The 20,920-nt window shown below is 54.8% G+C and overlaps 1 protein-coding gene across 1 annotated transcript; it reads left to right on the top strand.

The window, feature by feature from the left end:
• Positions 1–1,249: 1,249 nt before the first annotated feature.
• Positions 1,250–20,820, top strand: LOC144937812 (alpha-N-acetylgalactosaminide alpha-2,6-sialyltransferase 3-like). The gene is made up of 7 exons (XM_078865295.1): positions 1,250–1,453; positions 10,259–10,333; positions 10,697–11,047; positions 11,178–11,421; positions 11,820–12,003; positions 13,026–13,133; positions 14,108–20,820. The coding sequence occupies exons 1-7, from the start codon at positions 1,427–1,429 to the stop codon at positions 14,301–14,303; spliced, it is 1,185 nt and encodes a 394-aa protein (XP_078721421.1). The 5' UTR covers positions 1,250–1,426; the 3' UTR covers positions 14,304–20,820.
• The last annotated feature ends 100 nt before the right edge of the window (positions 20,821–20,920 follow it).

The raw sequence follows: 20,920 nt of genomic DNA, 5'->3' as shown, positions 1-20,920 counted from the left end.
TGACGCCCTCCAAATGGACCCCTCCCCCCTCCATTAATAATAATTAGCGGGTGACGTCACTCCACATGGGGGGCCGAGGCGCCTCGTCCCCCCTCCTCGGCGTCAACTGACAACCCTCACTACACAGGCAGAACCCTCACGTCACGTGATCTCCGTGACGCTGTTGAAACATCGAAGTAAAAAGGACGTCATGATGAACAAGGGAAATAACCTTTAAATGAAATAGATCTGTGTCACCGCGCCCTTACAAATTGCACACGAATTGATGCAATGAATATCTCACGTCGCGGTCTGATTTTCGCTTGCAAGTTTCAGATTTACTGCAACACACCCGTCCTGGGACGGGCTAAAGGCTCGTGGATAATCATCATCGTCGTTTTCAGTGACTTGCATCGTCACTATCGGCATCTTCATCGCTAATATTGATCATCAGCAGCATCGGCAGCGGCATCCTTCGGTCGTAGTCATCAACATCAGAGCCACCACGGTCTCAGAGCCGCCACTGTCAGAGACACCTCGTGACCTCTGCACCGCTTGACCCGGGGACCCCCACTGACGTTTGGACCCTTCGACTTCTGAATCACTTTCCCCCGAGGACGCCTGCGCTAGGTGGCCACTTCAGGCTGAGTCGACCTAGGGGAGGCCTAGCAGCGCGAGCGGTGTAAATAAAAAGTCGCCGCTGATTGTAAGTCGCGAGCGGGAATGAAACTCGGGTGGCCGAGTTGCGTGGTGCCGTGCACCACCACGACGACAGTCGAATAGCCTCGCAGGCTGAGAGCGAGCACCTGGGGCAGGCAGGGACGGAGGGAGCGAAGTGGGAGAGAGGAATAGAGGCAGGGATGGAGGATGGTGGAGGGATTCAAGAGGGACGGGGGAAGGAGGGGTGGGAGGGAGGAGTGGTAAAGTATGGATGGGAGGGATGACGGAGTAACAGGCGTGGGCACGGAGAGCGAGACACGGTGATGCACACACGGGGCAAGGATGGAGAGGGGGGCAGCAGGAGTGGGAGTGGGAGGAGGAGGAGTGGGAGGAGCAGTTGAAGGAGCGGGGAGGAGGGCGGAGGAAGAGGGTGCGAGAGGAGGAGGAGGAGGAGCAGGGGGAGGAGGAGGGTGAGAAGGAGAAGGGGGAGGAGCAGGGGGAGGGGATGAGGAGGAGGGTGAGAAGCAGGAGCAGAGGGAGGAGGAGGGGGAGAAGGAGGGTGAGAAGGAGGGGGAGGAGGAGGGGGAGGAGGAGGAGGGGTTGTGGATGAAACGCGAGCCTCGCGCGTCACGTGGCTCCCTGAGAGCGCGACCCGCGCGGAGCGAGGGGGATTGTGGGACGTGGCTGGGAGCGCAGTAACGGAGCTCTGCGAGGAGGAGGAGAGTCCGGGCCGCTCTGCCTCACTCCGTATCGCTCGCTCGCTTGCTCGCCCTCCCGGCATGAGGCGATGGCACCCAGACCCTGCACCCCCAAGGTAGGGGCTTCCCCTATCCCCTCGCTCCCGTTAGTCCCTCCCCGAATGCCCCTCGCTCCCGTTATCCACTCGCTCTCAGCATCCCCTCCCTTCCCATGTCCCCTCGCTGCTCGTATCCCCACGTCCCCCTTATCCATTTCTCTCTTCTATCCACCCCTTTAATCGTTCCCTGTACCTCGCTGCTCCTCGTGTACCCCCCCCCCCCCCCCGTGTATCCCCCCCCCGTGCACCCAGCCCCGTGTACCCCCCCCCCCCCCGTGTACCCCTCCCGTGCACCCAGCCCCCGTGTACCCCCCCCCCCCCGTGTATTCCCCCCGTGTACCCCCCCCCCGTGTACCCCCCCCCCGTGCACCCCCCCCCCCCCGTGCACCCCCCCCCCGTGCACCCCCCCCCCCCGTGCACCCCCCCCCCCCGTGCACCCAGCCCCCGCGTGCGCCACGAGCCGCACGTTGCGTCGGGGAGTCGCGACATCGAGCAGTGGATTGACGCGCGCGCTCTGGTGCATTGCGCGCCCTGGAACCTGTCCCGTGATACTCGGAGCAAACGTGCGTTAGTGGGTGAGTGAGTGAGTAGGTGAGTGGGTGAGTGGGTGTGTGAGTGAGTGTGTGAGTGGGTGATTGAGTGGGTGAATGTGTGAGTGAGTGAGTGGGTGATTGAGTGGGTGGGTGAGTGAGTGCGTGCGTGAGTGAGTGGGTGATTGAGTGGGTGAGCGAGTGAGTGTGTGAGTGGGTGATTGAGTGAATGTGTGAGTGAGTGAGTGGGTGATTGAGTGGGTGGGTGAGTGCGTGAGTGAGTGGGTGATTGAGTGGGTGGGTGAGTGAGTGAGTGAGTGCGTGCGTGAGTGAGTGGGTGAGTGGGTGCGTGAGTAAGTGAGTGAGTGGGTGCGTGAGTGAGTGAGTGTGTGAGTGTGTGAGTAAGTGAGTGAGTGCGTGCGTGAGTGAGTGAGTGCGTGAGTGAGTAAGTGAGTGAGTGAGTGCGTGAGTGGGTGGGTGAGTGAGTGAGTGGGTGCGTGAGTGAGTGAGTGGGTGAGTGAGTGCGTGAGTGAGTGTGTGAGTGAGTCAGTATGAGTGAGTGAGTGCGTGTGCTTGTGTCGCTAACAGCACTTGCCTCCAAAAGTCTGTTAAGGCTATACGGGGAATCTTTGTCTTTGTGTGTCGGCCTTCACAGGTGCTGGCTCACATCACTTGCCCCAACGGGGTCTTTGTTTTGTGTAGTGTGCAGTCCGGTATGCTTGGGCTCGTGTATGTACTTTATGTTGAACTTCTCTCGCACCGTACGTAGCAAACCGTGCAAATCGGAAGGGTTGATGATACCTGAGCCTCGCTTATGAAACCTCGTTCATGACGAGCACACACAGCCGGGTCTGTGCGTGTGCAGTTTGTGTGAGAGTGGTGAGTGAGTGAGAGGGTGGTGAGTGTGAGTGAGTGGTGAGAGAGAGAGAAAGTGTGAGTTGTTTGTGAGTTGTGGGAGTGGTAAGTGAGAGAGTGGTGAGCGAGCGAGTGGTGGGTTGTGAGCTGCGTGTGTGGGCGCGCGCGTGTGGAGCGGTAGTTACTAAACTAGACTATTGTCGTTATGTGACCAGGTAAGGCCCACTGGGCTGTCTGCTGGGCCGGATGAGGCCCTGGGCAGCTTCTGTTTCGTAGGCCACTGCTGCCCATGTCACTCCTCTCGTCCCACGCGGGTTCTTCTCCCAGCCGCTGGACTGCTGGGAGCGTTCATTGTTGAGTCCGTGCCCTCTGTGTGCCGCAGATAAGCAGATTTAATTATACATTATTGAAGAAGAACAAGCCAAGGTGAAGCCTAAAAATATTAAAAGTGAAAATGTCTTCAATAATTTGTGTTACTATGATGATCGGATGAGGCGGCTTGAACAGGATGCCGGCAAAGTCGATGTTCTAGCGGGACGACCACGTGGTGAGCGACACGTCGCCCTCGCTTGGCTTCAACTTCAATATTAGTTTGACTTTTATTTCAGGTTTGTGATGAGCCTCGCTAACAACGGCTCGATGCCTCGTCGCCACCGGAAAGAAATTGCACAGAGCAGCCAACAAATGACGTTGCAAAAAGAATGGGGGAAAACATTTAAATGGAAAAAAACACATTTAAATGTTTTTTTAAATTTTCTAAAATAATAAATGTAAAAATTACAGTACGGAAAAATAAGTTGCCATATTCCCCCAGTTTACCTGATGTTTAGCATATTAGCATTGCAGAAGTGGCCAGGACTAGGGCTACATGGCTGCTATCTTCAGCTAAATTAGAAAAAAGACACATTTAGCTCCTGATCGTAACGTGAATCAACGCCTTGTGGATATTGAAAAACGGCGAAATGCTCGTGCCAGGTCGAATAATCGATTCAGTTTCCTTGTCGATAGATCGCTGTCCACAGGAACGACATTGTTGTTGTGCGGGCCAATGCGTTGGTTGCTGTATATCCAGCAGATCTTAAACAAAATCATTCTCCCATGAATTCCTGTTGTTCCTGCACTTGTATGCGGAGAAACATCAACAACAGTGGCAGATATGCTCAAATCCCAAATAGCTGACAAGCTGATCAGCAGCTTTAAGCGAGTTTACATTGCTCTCACGATGTTTGTTGTCGTCTTGGGGACGAGTTATGAATGTGGGGAGCGTGCTTTTAACCAAGCTAAAGCTGATTTTAAAAAAGGTCTCCGATCAACCACAGGACAACGCCGCCTTTGTCTTCCCTTGCACTGCTACTCTATTGAGAATGGACCCCCTCGTGCGCCGTTCCGGCCGTCATGGGCGCTACTCGCTATTAGAACCTCCGATGAGCACAGTTGGCTACGTACGGTGCGAAAAAAGTTCAACACGAATACGTCCAACAGCCTGCTAAAGGTCACGTGGGGCGGCGGGGGGGATCCTTGTGTGAGTCTGAGTGACACGACTCGATGTCGCTTCTCCGGACCGTACTTGCTGTTGCTGTTCGGCACGAGGGATGTCCGACGTTTCGCGCTCCACGTGATAACGGGACCTTCAGAAACGTTGTGACTACTGCTACTGTATATAGATAGGCGTCACACTGTATTCTCCCTTTATTTTAAAACGAGCAAAACTTGGGTGGGCGCCGGGGAGTTTTGTAATCCGGTGTCGCTGTGCGCGAGAGAGAGAGAGATCATCATGTGTGTGACTTCAGTGACACCAGGGGGGAGAGGGGGGTGCGTCTTACTTTCCGGAGCGTCTTGTAGCCCGGACGGACGCGGTATTGGACACGTGGAATGGGCACCTAACGCGGTCTTGGGCTTCCCCGAACCTCAAATGAGCACCTGGTGCGGTATGTAAACATCGCCACTGGGGAGACAAAGGCGGCCGGGCGTGGTGCTGGCCACCCACCCCCTTGTGTGCCGCCGTGCCAGGCGTACATAGGTGCTACTCACTAATAGCACTTGCCCCAACAGTACGTTAAGGCTATACGGGGGATCTTTGTCTTTGGGGGAATTGAGGGGGTTGGTGCAAGATTTCGCAATCTCGCATCCGGCCGGTCGCATGCCACCACAGCCCAGAGTGGGTGAGTGTGTGTGGTTGGTGAGTGTGTGAGTGTGTGTGGTGGGTGAGTGTGTGTGGTTGGTGAGTGTGTGAGTGTGTGTGGTTGGTGAGTGTGTGAGTGTGTGTGGTTGGTGAGTGTGTGTGGTGAGTGAGTGTGTGTGGTGAGTGAGTGTGTGTGGTTGGTGAGTGTGTGAGTGTGTGTGGTTGGTGAGTGTGTGAGTGTGTGTGGTGGGTGATGTGTGAGTGTGTGTGGTTGGTGAGAGTGTGAGTGTGTGTGGTTGGTGAGTGTGTGAGTGTGTGTGGTGGGTGAGTGTGTGAGTGTGTGTGGTGGGTGAGCTCACGGCAGCAGCAGCAGCAATGTGCTTCAATGTCGAGGTCTGCTGTTAGCCACGACGAGAGAGAGGGCTTCAGCAGAGAGAGAGCTCGTGTCGTGTCGCCGCTGTTCCTCCTCCGTCGAAGGAGCGCTGCCTACCACAGTGGGTTTGCTGTGCGCCCCTTAGTTTGGTTTGTGTGTGTGTGGGCATGGGTTTGTGTGTGTGTGTTTGGGCATGGGTTTGTGTGTGTGTTTGGGCATGGGTTTGTGTGTGTGTGTGGGCATGGGTTTGTGTGTGTGTGTGGGGGCATGGGTTTGTGTGTGTGTGTTTGGGCATGGGTTTGTGTGTGTGTGGGCATGGGTTTGTGTGTGTGTGTGTGGGCATGGGTTTGTGTGTGTGTGGGCATGGGTTTGTGTGTGTGTGTGTGGGCATGGGTTTGTGTGTGGGCATGGGTTTGTGTGTGTGTGTGTGGGCATGGATTTGTGTGTGTGTGGGCATAGGTTTGTGTGTGTGTGTGGACATGGGTTTGTGTGTGTGTGTGGGCATGGGTTTGTGTGTGTGTGTGGGCATGGGTTTGTGTGTGTGGGCATGGGTTTGTGTGTGTGTGTGTGGGCATGGGTTTGTGTGTGTGTGGGCATGGGTTTGTGTGTGTGTGTGTGTGGGCATGGGTTTGTGTGTGTGTGTGTGTGTGGGCATGGATTTGTGTGTGTGTGGGCATGGGTTTGTGTGTGTGTGTGTGTGGGCATGGGTTTGTGTGTGGGCATGGGTTTGTGTGTGTGTGTGGGCATGGATTTGTGTGTGTGTGTGTGGGCATGGGTTTGTGTGTGTGTGTGGACATGGGTTTGTGTGTGTGTGTGGGCATGGGTTTGTGTGTGTGTGTGTGGGCATGGGTTTGTGTGTGTGTGGACATGGGTTTGTGTGTATGTGGGCATGGGTTTGTTTGTGTGTGTGGGCATGGGTTTGTGTGTGGGCATGGGTTTGTGTGTGTGTGTGGGCATGGGTTTGTGTGTGTGTGTGTGGGCATGGGTTTGTGTGTGTGTGGGCATGGGTTTCCTCCGGGTTCTCCAGCTTCCTCCTCCCACAGCTCAACCCACAGCCGCAGTGGGGCGGCTATTGGCCCCACAAACATTGAAATGCCGAGACAAGTGACTGCAAAGTGACCCTCTTGAACGAGAGCCCTGAAGGACTCGGCGCGAGGCTTTCCTGCCTCGCTACGGCCGGGGCCCTCTCATCCTTAGTGGCTCCTCATCTCCCGCACAGGCAGCTCCTGATGCGCCTGCGCCGTCACGCACCCACGCCCCGTCACGCACCCACACCCCGTCACGCACCCACACCCCGTCACACACCCACGCCCCGTCACGCACCCACACCCCGTCACGCACCCACACCCCGTCACACACCCACACCCCGGGCACGCAGAGACAAAGACGACCCCCCGCGCAGCCTGCGACAGACTGGCAGGGCAAAGTGGCCGGTCGCGAGCAGCACCTATGAAGGCCCGCACCGGCAGACGAGGGGGTGGGTGGCCAACGCCACGCCCGACCGCCTTTGTCTCTCTCAGTGGCGACGTTTACACGTATCATGACGTACTAATTTGAGGTTGAGTCGACCTCGGCGAAGGCCGGGACCGGTTCAGATAATTGTCGCGGGTGTAGGCCGTGAGCGTGAATGTAACTCTGACACACGAACCCCACCACGTGATCCTCTCGCAGTGTGCGGGGATGGTTCCCCACGCCATCGCTTCTCACAGTCGTGCTGCTCATGGAACTGGCGGCAGCCGCAGAAGTTCCATTTAATCGAGGGACAATGCGAGCTGCTCACTTTGAGTTCCTGAACAAGGGTCCCAGGGGTTCATTCAATTGCCTCCACTTGTGGGAAGTCAACAGTGGCTGTCCTGGTGAGGGTGAGTCGAGTGGTGAGTTTAGTGCTGGTGTGGGTGAGCCGAGTGGTGAGTTTAGTGGTGGTGAGGGTGAGTCGAGTGGTGAGTTTAGTGCTGGTGTGGGTGAGTCGAGTGGTGAGTTTAGTGCTGGTGAGGGTGAGCCGAGTGGTGAGTTTAGTGCTGGTGAGGGTGAGCCGAGTGGTGAGTTTCGTATCAGTGTTGGTTGACCTGTGTGGTGGACAGACAGATTATGCACACAGGTACGGGCACACGCGTTGACACAGACGACGGACAGACACACTGATGGAAAATAAATATCATCCAAGCAGCTGCCTTAACACAGGCAACACACACACGTGGCGGAGAGGGCGGTGACTCTGCTAATCAACTCCAGCAGCAGCTGCTGCAGCTGGAGAGGCTCCGATTGAAGCAGCTTCCTCCCTTCCGCTCTCTCCGCCACTCACCCCAGGCCCTCCTTGCCACGTCGTCAGCTCAAGCCCTGCACCAATTGCTGACCCTCGTGGCGTGCCCTGGCGCGCCTCTCCCTGGGACCCGCGCTGCGCGTGGCACCGTCAGGGGGTTCAAAGTTGCCCACCAATTCTGGCCGACTCACGATTCCGTAAAGAGCAGACCTTGAGCTACGGGAGACTGACATGTTCTCCCTGCCAGGCTACGCAATTGTGGAATCCCCTTCCTCGAGTCTGTGGCAGTTTTTTTTATTTTTGAAATCGCCGAATGAAACTCGGCTCGCTGTTACAGCGGCGGCTTTCTCCCGAACGTAATCATCACGTGAAACGCTCTTGAGGCCCTGTTGCGACTTGCGTGATAGAAAGCCAAGTTTATGTTGTTGTATGTTGTTGTATGTTGTTGTTGTTCTTACAACTCAATTGGGCGCGTGTGTAAAGCAGGCGGGGTCGGCCGAGCGGGTCGGCGTAGGACCGGTCCGGGTCTATCGTCGCCGATGTCGGCCGTGCATGAGCGGGACTCGAACTCGGGTGGCCGGGTCAGAAGTGCGGTGCGCTCATGGCTCCGATACCGCGTGCAGGAACACGTGCTCCGTATAGGAACACGCTCCGTATAGGAACACGCTCCATATAGGAACACGCTCCATATAGGAACACGCTCCATATAGGAACACGCTCCATATAGGAACACGCCCTCATATAGGAACACGCTCCATATAGGAACACGCGCCATATAGGAACACGCTCCATATAGGAACACGCTCCATATAGGAACACGCTCCATATAGGAACACGCTCCATATAGGAACACGCGCCATATAGGAACACGCCCTCATATAGGAACACGCTCCATATAGGAGCACGCGCCATATAGGAACACGCCCTCATATAGGAACACGCTCCATATAGGAACACGCGCCATATAGGAACACGCGCCATATAGGAACACGACCTCATATAGGAACACGCTCCATATAGGAACACGCGCCATATAGGAACACGCCCTCATATAGGAACACGCTCCATATAGGAACACGCGCCATATAGGAACACGCTCCATATAGGAACATGCTCCATATAGGAACACGCTCCATATAGGAACACGCGCCATATAGGAACACACCCTCATATAGGAACACGCTCCATATAGGAACACGCGCCATATAGGAACACGCCCTCATATAGGAACACGCTCCATATAGGAACACGCGCCATATAGGAACACGCGCCATATAGGAACACGCCCTCATATAGGAACACGCTCCATATAGGAACACGCACCATATAGGAACACGCCCTCATATAGGAACACGCTCCATATAGGAACACGCTCCATATAGGAACACGCACCATATAGGAACACGCACCATATAGGAACACGCTCCATATAGGAACACGCTCCATATAGGAACACGCTCCATATAGGAACACGCACCATATAGGAACACGCTCCGTATAGGAACACGCACCATATAGGAACACGCTCCATATAGGAACACGCTCCATATAGGAACACGCTCCATATAGGAACACGCACCATATAGGAACACGCTCCGTATAGGAACACGCTCCATATAGGAACACGCGCCATATAGGAACACGCGCTCGTGCGCACACAGTGGAGTTCATCGCTGAGCTCGGCTCCACGCGACTTCCCCCTCAACCGAGACCTGAGGCAGGGCTCATGTCCTTTCTGTGACCCCGAGTCAGGAATGCCATTTCCACATTGCAATGGCAGGGGGCGAGTCTATCCAAAGGACAACCACTCCCTGATTAAACAACGATGATCAAGGTTGGTGAGTTGGTGATCCCAGCCGGCTCACCGATTACTGTGCAAAAAAAACGATAATTAACTTTGGGGTTTCACTAAATAATGTAATTAACTAGTAATTAATTAATCGTCCAGGAGAGCCACGCTGGGTCGTAAGGCTCTTTTTGAGGAGGCTCCTGCTGCTGCTGCTACGTTGGGTTTTTATTTGAAAGATGTTTAGCCAATCAATGTTGAGCTGTGTCTATTATTGATGAGTTAATGACGTGTCGTGTTGATTATTATTATTATTCACTGGAGCACCCAGAGATAACCCCACTCTTTGCGCGAGGGGGCAACACTCCATCCCCATACAGACCGAATAACAAACAGATGGCGATGATCCCACTTCCTGTACCGCCTTCTACCTGGTGAGCCAGGGTGCGGCTCCTCCTCAACACCCCATCTGTGTGTGATCCACCAACCCTCGCTGCTGGATTAGAGGCAGGCACGTGCATCAGCGTGGCCACCACCACCGCTGCCCAGACGAACACCACGAGCACAGGGCTCACGAGAGGGAGCAGGCCTCGCGTGTGGCCACGAGGTCACGGGAAGGGCTCTCGGAAGCAGCTCTGTGATATCTATTTCCACGGCGATTTCTCGAACATGGGGCAATGCGCCCCTCTGCGGGAGTTCTGAATGGACACTTCGTCTCGTGTGGTGTGACGAGGTGCGGTGCGTGTGATGCAATGTGCGTGGTGCGGTACGTGGTATGAGCGGTGTGGCGTGTGTGCATGGTGAGCGTGGGGTGCGTGGTGTGTCCGGTGTACGGTACGGTGCGGTGTGTGCGGTGCATGCTGACGGTGTGCGGTTTGTGCGGTGCGCCTTGTGCAGAGGCTCTGCGCGCTCATCTGCATCATCACGACCTTGTTGCTGTTGGCTTGGGCTCTCCGGATCTCCGACTTGCAGGTGAGCAATGGGGCTCACTCGCACCCTCGCCATCGCCCCCAGCAATCGCGCTCTCACCGTCTGCTCCGGAGTGATTTAGTGATTCGTCGATTTTAATCCCAGAGGTAGTTCTGTAGTATCCCCTTCCAGGGGCTGTTCGCTGACACCAAGGAGGGTCGCGTTGCTCTGCGCCGATAGCCCAGGTGGGGCAAACCTCGCCGCTGGCTCTCCGATGCGTGTTCGGGTCGCACCGCGTGTCGCCCGGCACGATGTCTGGCGACGTTTAGCAGGAAACGAGACGTGGAGAGATCGCACCGAGTGTCGCCGTGCGACAATGCCAGCGTTCAAGCCGTCGCGGTAACGCCGCAAATTTTTTTTTTTAAGGTGATTCCTCCCTCCTCCGCTGTCCCCGCGGAGCTCACCGAGCCTCAGCAGCGTCGGCAGCAGCTGATGAAACAGGAGCAGCAGCATCCCCAGCATCATCAGCAGCAGCATCAGCAGCAGGGGCGGGTGGAGGAAGCTGGCTCCGAGGACGCACCGGTGCCCTCCGATCACGGCGCAGGGCGCAGCCCGGAGCCCACTGCGGCGCGACACCGACCGCCCGGCGGCACGCAGCACACCAGAGCGCCGCCCGGCAGGCCCCCCGAACGAGGGCAGCGCCACACCACGCCTGGCGCCAGACGGCCGCTCCCCGCCAGGCCCCTCCGCGGCTACGTGGGCGTCCCGCACGGGGAGGTGAGCGGGGCGGCGCCGCCGCGCGACGACACCACGAGACGTCGCGCCGCGTGACGGCGCTATGATTTATCGCGCGACGAAGACGACGGAGGTGATAACGATCGCGACTCCCCCGTGTGCCCCCGCGCAGCCGCTGCGCCTGCGCTGCGGGGACTGCGCCCTCGTGTCGAGTTCGGGACAGATGCTGGGCACCGGCGCGGGGCGCGACATCGACGGCGCCGAGTGCGTGTGGCGCATGAACAACGCGGTGCTCGCCCCGCGCTACCGCGACGACGTGGGCGCCCGCGCGAGCGTGCGCGTGGTGTCCCACACGAGCGTGCCGCTGCTGGCGCGAGCCGCCGCCGCCTTCTTCGGCAACGGCAGCGACAACACGCGTGAGCACGGGGGGGGGGGGGGCCTGGGGGGAGGGGAGGGAGCGGGGAGATACCTGGGGGGAGGGGGGGGAAGGTGGAACACACCTGGGGGAGGGAGTTTTCTTGCCACACGATGATAAAGACAAAGACCCCCCCCCCCGCTACTGTGGCTGTTGGGGCGATGTTTACACACCACCCCAGGTGGTCATTTGAGGCTGAGTCAACCTAGGGGAGGCCCAGGACCGGTTCAGATAATAATCGTCACTGGTGTTGGTGGCCGTGAGTGGGAATTGAACTCGGCTCGCCGGGTTTGCAGCGCGACGCGCAAACCACCCCCCACACACACGAAGACCAACACGGACACCGACACGGGCGTGTGACCCGCGCCTCCTCTGCGCCCCCCCCCTCGCCACCTGTAGAGGGCAACGCCACGTACGTGGTCTGGGGCCCCCGCAGGAACATGCAGCGCGACCCGCCGGGCACCGTCTACCGCACCCTGCTGGCGCTGAAGTCACGCTTCCCCTGGGCGCAAATCTTCACGCTCACCGACGAGCAGATGCAGCGGTGCGATGAGATCTTCAAGAACGAGACGGGCAAGGACCGGTGAGACCCAGCGGGGGGGGGGAGGACACGGGACAGGGGAGGGGCAGAGGGAGGGGGGAGCGATTGAAATCCCGAACCAGATATTTGACGTTGCCTGTGCTTTTGGGGTTCTGATGATCCGAAACCCTGAGACGGATTTTAAAGATCCCTTTGCCAGATCTAGATAATCTGAAATGCCAAGTAAAACCCTGATACTCACGGAGCGTGGCGAGGAGAGGTGATAATCCCACTTTGGGAGTAAATCCGATCAACTCCACCTCCAGCGCTGCGCACATCAACCTGCCCCGCCAACCTGCCCCGCCAATGCTGCCGTTGCTGCTGCTGTGCGGGTTGTCGCGATTGTGCTAACCGCAAGGCTGTCTAGGCGGTGCGTCGTGGTCGTTGTTGGGTTGTCGTCACGCGTCGTTCGGCACGACGCCCGGCGTTTGGCTCCGCGTGCCGGGAGCTTCGGTGCAACGCATCTCCTCATCCCCCTCTCCCCACCCCTCCCGCAGCCCGCCTCTACTTCATCTCCCATGATGAATGAATTAATTAACGGTCGTAAGTTCGCGTGGTTGGGTTCCGCGCGGTTGGCGCCCGCGTGCTCGCTCGCTCTCGTAGCGCGCGGGCCGATCGTCAGGAAGGGAGGCGCCGCTGGGTTTGGCAGAGCCCAGGCTGCGGTGGTTGCGCTGTCTGGCGCGACGGTGAGCGCTGCTGCGTGCAGTCCCACCAATGGAGTCATTTTGCGGTGTCGCGGTCACAGATTTGGTCCCAAGCTGAAGTCAGGTACAGTGCGTGTATCGTGAAGTGCTTTCTAAAATGAGTGCTCTGTAGAGATGATGTTGGAAATTATGATGATGTGAACAAGCGCTCACTCTTCCCCTCCTCCACCTCCTCGCGTTGTGGTGTGGCGTGGTGTGGCGCGGTGTGACGCATGGCGCGGTGTGGTGTGGCGTGGCATGGCGCGGTGTGGTGTGGTGTGGCGCGGTGTGGTGTGATGTGGCGTGGTGTGGCGTGGTGTGGCGTGGTGTGGTGTGGCGCAGACTGAAGTCGGGCGCGTACCTCAGCACGGGCTGGTTCACCATGGTGCTCGCCATGGAGGTGTGCGACAGCATCCACGTGTACGGCATGATCGACGACGCCTACTGCAGGTGCCTCACCACACTCACCCACTCACTCGCGCTCACCATCACTCACTCACACGTAACTCTACTGCAGATGCCAATTCCTTATTCTCATGGACCCTAACTTACTTCCCCACTCACCCATAACTCTACTGCTTCATCGATAACTCTGTGGCCTTAAAAATAAAAGGTATATAATTGGTACCGCAGTGGGCAATGGCCACTCTTCAGAGCACATAGAGAGTGAGTCGGTACCAAATTCCCCCACGAGCTCTGTGGTCCCTTATATATGAAGATGTAATCAATGTGTTCACACGTGGGAGGAAACCAGAGCACCGTCATCCATACAGATGGAACAGGTGGAGTCCACAGTAAACTGATCAAAGTGAATTACAGTCGTTTATAAACTGTACTGGATGCGTGGGTTTTCACTTATGTTGACTCTACTTGGCCAACATAAAAAAAGAACCCTGTACATCACTACAATAATATTGTGGGCAGCAGCACAATCGCTCGGTACAATGTGACATTTGTGCGGTATAATCTGACATTTGTTTTTATATAAATAGAAATTTAATTCCCTTATCCCTGCGAGCGACGTGTCCTGCCCAAGCTCACGCATTTTCAAATAAATAGAAATTAGCGAACGAATCGCCGCAGAGAGAGCGCGACGGTCGCGGGGCTGGAACTCAAAAAAGCAAACAAAGCAAACAGCCTCGGTGACGCACAGGCACACGCGCACCGGCACGCCCGTGCCCGCCCGTGCGTCGAACGAGCGTGCGATGGCGCAACAGTCAGCGCTTCACTGCGCTACGAACCCGGTTGACTCAGCCATAAATGAGTACTTGGTGCGATTGTGTAAGCATCAACACTGGGGAGACAAAGGCGGCTGGACGTGGTTTACTCCGTGTCGGCCTATAGGTGGTCGCTAACGGCACTTGCCCCCAAGAGCTACGCGGGGGATCTTTGTCCGTGTGTTTCTCGTCTCATGCTCTCTCCAGCCGGCCGAACGCACGCACGGTGCCCTACCACTACTACGACCCTCAGGGACGCAACGAGTGCAGCGAGTACGCGGTGCACGAGAGGGCGCGCACCGGCGCTCACCGCTTCTTCACCGAGAAGGCCGTGTTCGGCCGCTGGGCCAAGCACCACCGCATCGCCTTCTCCCACCCCACGTGGCCCACACCCCCGGCCTGAGCCTCATCATCCTGACCATTGGCCGGATCCGGAATCATACAAAATCCCGAACTGGATTTTTTATTATGCCCGTAATGGATTTTGTCTGATTATGAAATCCATCCCGGATCCAGATGATCTGTAATCGCCCATCTGATCCTGATCATCTGAACTATCGGTGAGATCTGGTTGATCTGAAATCCTGAACCAGTTTTTTTATGATGCTTGTGCTGGATTTGGACTCATGGGTTAGATTCTGATGATCCAAAACCCTGAACTGGATGATAAAGATTCCTTTGCCAGATCTAGATCATCTGAAATACTATCCAGATCCAGATTATCCAAAACCCTGAACTTAATTTTTTATGATTCCTGCGTGGAATCCGGATGAATTTTACCCTTAGCCAGATCGAGGTGATCTGGACTAGATGATGATCCACTGCATATGCTCTGATCTGGATAATACGTGAGTCAGGATCCACATAGCCCGAACCCTGAGCCGGGTTGCATGTGCAGGCCAGCAACAGCAGCAGTCGTTCTCTTCACCGCTGGAGATGAAGTTGATTTGGAGGGGGGTGGGGTGGGCGGGGGGTGTATTCTCCCGTCCCTCTGCTTCACCTCTGCCTTCACAGTCGGCACGACGACCACCTCAAGCGAGAGCTGGAGAGACCGCCGCCCTTTCCCGGGGTCACGACCCCGACCGCCTGTGACTCGTCTCTCTCGGTTCTCGACAAAAACACACAAAACAACAAAAATGCCTTTTTATTTCACGCTTATGTCGCTGCTGCCACTCGCAAGCCCGTCGCGGGTTACGCGACGCACAGCCCATTTACTCCGCAAACTGAAGGACAATTTTATTAACTAGAATTTCAGGTGCACAACTCCCCCCCCACACACACATAACGGAGGGGTGAGTGGCACCGGTCGTGTGCCACCGTTAATGACCATGCCGGCGTAATCCAATCATGCTCAAGAACACAAAACATACATGACCATTGTCTCTTACCCACAGGGTCCGGTGGTTGTGTTCCGCTGACTCAAACCTCACCGAGATGCTGCGAAGAAGGGCTGGGGGTCGGGGGGGGGCGCTTACACTCACATTGACACCACCGAATTTACACGGGGAAGCCACAAGTACTCATTGGAGAGGCCTCACATCTAACGCGGAGATGGGTGGGGATGTAACTATTTAGATTGGACCCAGATGGGTGGAACAGCGGTTGGGAGTTGCCGAGTCCACGTCGCATGGGTTTGAATCAAACCATCATCAATAACATCATCAATAGCCGTTTGCTATGGACCATGTAGTATCACGGCCATGTATAAAATGAATACAGTATATGGTCGTGATGCTGAATTGGTGACAATGACGATGGTCATTGTCAAGGTAATTCGATGATAACGGCGATGCCGGCAGGATGTGACCCCGCTGTTGTCCACCACACTTGGTGCCACCACGGGCCGCGGCTGCCGTGCGCGCTCCCGCACGCGGCCGCCAGGGGGCGGACGTCGCCCGCAGCTTCCTGGGGCCCCGCTCCGCAGTGGCGCACGGATCCGTTGTGTTTGTAGGCCGCGACCGAGACCACAGGGCTTGCATAGCGGCCCCGCCGGGAAGGGCGCGCCTTATCCGGCAGGGCCGTCGTGCCCAGGCGGGTAACTGTTAGCGCTGGTTACCCAAGCGGGTAACTCTTAGTTCTGGGTAAGGCTTTGATCAATTTCGCCGGATTTTCTCTCGGGTAAGTGCCTAAGAGCAGCACAACTTTCTACTCAAATTGTATTCGTATTGGATCACATCTGCGATAATTGTTTGTCGTAGGCCGATTTTGAGACAGCGGTGCTCGTGTAGCGGCTCTGCCGGGGAGGGCGCACCTCTGCCGGCATGGCCGTCACGCCGAGAGGGGTGGTGTGCGGGGGGTAGTCCCATATTACAGTATTTATTTGTGTCCAATTTTTTCAAATACCTTGGATGAATTTCGCCAAAGTTCCTCTCCGTTACGTCCCTGGCACTACCCAACACAACTTGATGCCAAAAGTTGTGTCGGGGCTGGAGCATCGTCCAAACGGGACCATCCCCCCCCCCTCACTCTTCAGATCGACAGACATCTTCTACGCGTGCAACGACAAAACGCAATATTCGTCAAGAACGCCGTGGCCTATCGTCAGCGACGTTTCGGGCAATGAACCTTGTTCACAGTACAAAGAGCGGATAAGAGTTGCAGACCGCTTTATAGCTCATCGGATTCCCGCAGTATAAAGATTCTGATCTCCGTCCACGAGGAGGCAGTCGCACAACCAGTGGATCCATAATACCGGCGAGCTGGCCTCTCACGAATTGGCATGTTCCGTTTACACGACAAACCTTACTGCTTCGTTGTGGCGGGTTTAAGGACACATTTATATATTTAGGCAATCTAACCCAAAAAAACTGTATTATGGATGATATTGGTCGCGAAAGCCTCCGTGTCAAACTAATCGCCATCTGTTTCCATCTGTACGGGGATAGAGTGTTTCCTCCGGGTGCTCCGGCTGAACGCATCTTACACATAACGCAATGCAGGACCCTGCTGAAAGAGAGTGCTATTACTTAGCGTGGCCCTACTGGATAGATACATCAGTAAAATATAAATTTGATCCCGCTGAGAATTACATAATACAAATGTGTCCTGATGAACAGTATTCATACCCATAGCTGTCAACCCATACGATTTACCCGTATTCTTGTAAAGGGCACTTGAGTTTTCAGGTCCATACAGCGTACAGCCGTTTTAATATGGGCAAAACAAAATTGTCTATTTGTGTTTCTCCCTTGTGATGGGACTTTGTAGGGTGAACGTTGAGTCTGAATCGGTCTGTATTAAGGTAGGCAGTGATAAGGGATTGACAACTATGCATACCATCCGCTTAGTGATTCATTCCTGGGCTTAGTTCTCATGAGGATGTGTCGAGGTTGTTATTGTTAATTGTACTTGTGTACCAGTGCCAACGCATCAGCAGCAGCAGCCACAACAACACGAAATCACCTTGACAAAGACAGCCTGGGCCACGGGGCGCGGTGATGACAACCGGGCGTGGTGGGGCTGTGGGTCTGCAGGTCGCAACTGCCCCACTTCATCACCAGGTGGTGCTAAACCCCGCACGTGCCTATGAGAAAGTGTTAGAACCACGTTGTTGTTCAGTGTTCGGCGTGGCTGGCTGTTGCCGCTTTTAGGCGAGTGCCAAACTGTGTAAGCTCTCCGATGTGTCGTCGCGTTGTTTGGTGGATGATGTCCGATGTTTCGCTCCACGTGCCGGGGAGCATCTTTACGCGAACTGAACTGATCAGCTCTCCGGGTTACCTCGGTTTGTGCCCTCGTACGTACGAGTGAGCAGCTTTATCCGGGCACTGCGGTTTGCTCCCGGACAAAGCAAATCAGCAACTTCAAATAGTGTACAAGATCGAAGCGGCAATACCGGTTCTGCTTAATTCAGCTCCTGACGAAGCTACCGGCGCACAGGACGGGAACTTCGTAGACTTCGTTCTTTGACAAAGTACGAAGACTTCGTACTCAGCCACACACAATAGTGATACTAACACTGTGTGTAGTAGTGGTATTATTACTATTGCCAAACGCAAGATGAGGCGGGGTGATAAGTTCAGGCATGCCCCGGCCGCCCCCCTTCCACCCACGAATCCTAGGTGATTAATGGAATGGAGGAACCCGTTAATTGGAAGGGTGGCCTGCACGTTCGACAGAGCTGATTTAATTAAGGGCTGACACGTCCGGGCGTGATGGATGCGCTGTGTCTTGCCTTGGCAGCGTGTAAGTGGCCATGGGCTCACTGATGGGGCCTGATTATCACGATGACCCACATAACACTAAACTTTATTTTGGCTGTCTGTGACAGTGCACTGCTTTGCTGATGAGCTCCAGTGATCATAAAGACACGTGTGCTATAGATATAGGAATACTGTCCTGGCCTTGGCAGCACGTAAGTGGCCATGGGTCACTGACGAGACAAAATGACCATGATGACCCATATAAGACTGACGTTATCTTGGCAGTCTTTAGCTTTGCTAATGAGACGGTGATCAAGAAGACACGGCACTCGAGTGTCTGTGAAGGTCTGTATGTGGATATAGTCTGCTGATGAACTCTAATTATGAAGACACTGGTAATGCCCCAGTGTGTCTTCGGAAGTATATAGCTTGCTGATGAATTAGAATGATGACGAAGACCCATATAACTATCCGTGCTTGTCTTGGCAGTGTGTAAGTGGGCATGGCCTTGTTGATGAACTCGGATGGTCATTAAGACACAACACTATTGTATATTATTGTCAGCCTGTAGCTGGGCATAATGCACTGATGAGACTCAAGAACTACGAAGATCAATATAACACTCCGTGCTTGCCTTTGCAGCATATGAGTAAGCATGGCATGCTGATGGGCACTAAAGGTTAAGATGACTTTTATAACAAACTATTTTCCTTGGCATTCTACAGGTGGGCATGGTCCTGCTGATGATTTCTAAGGATTACGATGACCCATCGGAAACACGAGCACATTCTGATTCGTAATAATTTTCTTTTGGTTTAGATCGTGTAGGTATAATGTCAGCGAGAGCTGAGCTTTATTCACGCCTGATGATGCTGGATATAATCTCCAGATAAGCATCGTTCATGTGCAGTTGTCAACATGTTGCTTGGACCTTCCTCCCTCTGGTCTGTGCTGAAAAACCAAATCACTCGGCCACAATCGTCCACGTGACGTGAGTTGATTGGCTCTGTCGCTCGGTGTGGGGAGGGTTACGGTTAATACAATTCACATTTTACAGGCACGATCTCACCCAAAGTAAACTCGTTACGAATCGTAATATTGTTGGCGAAAAGCCGTCGAATATAAAAGAACCACAATGCTACGTGCAGTCTGTGAAGGCTACGTCTTACGTACTTTGCCTTGGCAGTCTCAAAGGTGGGCAGATCGACCGCGCGTCTCGCACGCTCTGGGCGAACTAACGCCTTCCTTTGAAGAAAGTGTCCACCGATAGTATTTAACATATTTATAAATGTTCGTGTTGTCGATGGTTGGAGCCCCATCGAGGCGACTTCACTCCGTGTGGGAGGCACACACCCAGTTGTTACTACAACAGGTGCAATCAGGGCTTCATTTCTCGTGGGGTGTAATCTTTTTTTTCCGGAGTTCAGCCCCGGACAGCTCCGATTGAAGTTAGAAATTAAGCCCTGCGTGTGATATATATTTTATAACTTAATATGATACGAATGACCTTGCAGTGTTTTTTTTTGTAACTTGCCCATGGAATGTAATAAAAACAGAAATATTGTATTCTTCGGCTGATAAGACGCTCTGGAAAGTAAGACGCACTCCAAAACGTGTGCCCCTTTCAATAAAGTTATACAGATCTGGTCACACACACACAAAACAAAGATCACCCCTATAGCCTTAACTGACTGCCGGGGCAAGTGCTGTTAGCGAGCTCCTGTGAAGGTCGGCACGGCACACGAGGGGGTGTGTAGCCAACACCACGCCCGGACCGCCTTTGTCTCCCCAGTGCTGATGTTTTCACATCGCACCAGGTGCTTATTTGAGGCCGATTCGACCTAGGGGAGACCCAGGACCGGTTCGGATAATCGCCACTGGTGTTGGTCTTGAGCGGGAATCGAACTCGAGTCGCTGGTTTTGGATTGCAGTGAGCTAACCACTGCGCCACCGCTCCCCAGACACACAATAACACACGCGCACATGGCTACCGGACTCGAAAGACGCAGCCAACCAACATTGGCTTTAAAACACTGTGCATGGGAAACGGTCAGTCTTATAATCCGGAGAATACGGTAAATAGTAATTTTGTAAAAATGGAAAACAATTTAATATTGACGAACAATATTATTTATTGGCTTGTGATTTTTTTTTTTACGAATTCATGGAACACCGTGCGCGTTGCGGGTGACCACAGCGGTGGTGAAACGTCGATCAGCGGCACTTCTCCCGCTGCTCTTGCAGCCCAGAGGGCGCCGGATCGATCCCACATCCCGGCGCGGCAGTGAAAGCAATAAGGGTGAGGTTCTCAAATCCCTCACCGCCACCACCACCACCACCCCCGCCGTCTTTGTCCACCCAGCGGTCGGGATGGGTTCACGCTTTAGTCCGTCGGCAGGACGCGCGTGGTGGGTTTAAAGTGTGGGTTGGCACTCCCACCTCTTCCAAGACATTTGCACCAGCGTGGAAGAGGAGGCCGAAATTGCTCCTCTTGGCGGGTAAGGGGGGTGTGCTCTCATCTAGAGATGCTTTTAGTGGCGAGGCCCGCGAGCACTTGCAGGGGCTGCGCCTTCACCCAACCTGACAACCTGTGCCTGGAATCCGTCAGCGTCGCCTGAACGATTTTCTTTTTTAGAAATCCCTTTAGGAACGTCACTTCTCTTCTCTCACCACACCTGCGAGGTCCAAGTTGGACTCCCTGGTGTTTGTATTTTTTTTATATCTCTGAAGGACCGTTGTAATGCACCTTGTATTGCATTAAAATTATGAAGGTTGACTCCACGTGCTGTTGGTGAAGTGTTGTCACTGCGTCACGTGGGTTGTCAGTGAGCGCCCGGCCGCCTTTGTCTCTCTCTCGTGCTTTGTATGGTTCATGTGGCGC

This window comes from Lampetra fluviatilis, chromosome 20 (genome assembly GCF_964198595.1).
Source record: "Lampetra fluviatilis chromosome 20, kcLamFluv1.1, whole genome shotgun sequence".
Classification (NCBI taxonomy): Eukaryota; Metazoa; Chordata; class Hyperoartia; order Petromyzontiformes; family Petromyzontidae; genus Lampetra; species Lampetra fluviatilis.
The sequence above is the reverse complement of the archived record's forward strand: the minus strand, read 5'-3'. Positions and strand labels throughout refer to the sequence as shown.

Coding starts and splice junctions, on each gene's coding strand:
- LOC144937812 (XM_078865295.1), top strand. CDS start 1,427: ATGGCACCCAGACCCTGCACCCCCAAG. Junction 11,048..11,177: donor TGGGCGTCCCGCACGGGGAG/GTGAGCGGGGCG, acceptor GCCCCCGCGCAG/CCGCTGCGCCTGCGCTGCGG. Junction 12,004..13,025: donor AACGAGACGGGCAAGGACCG/GTGAGACCCAGC, acceptor GGTGTGGCGCAG/ACTGAAGTCGGGCGCGTACC.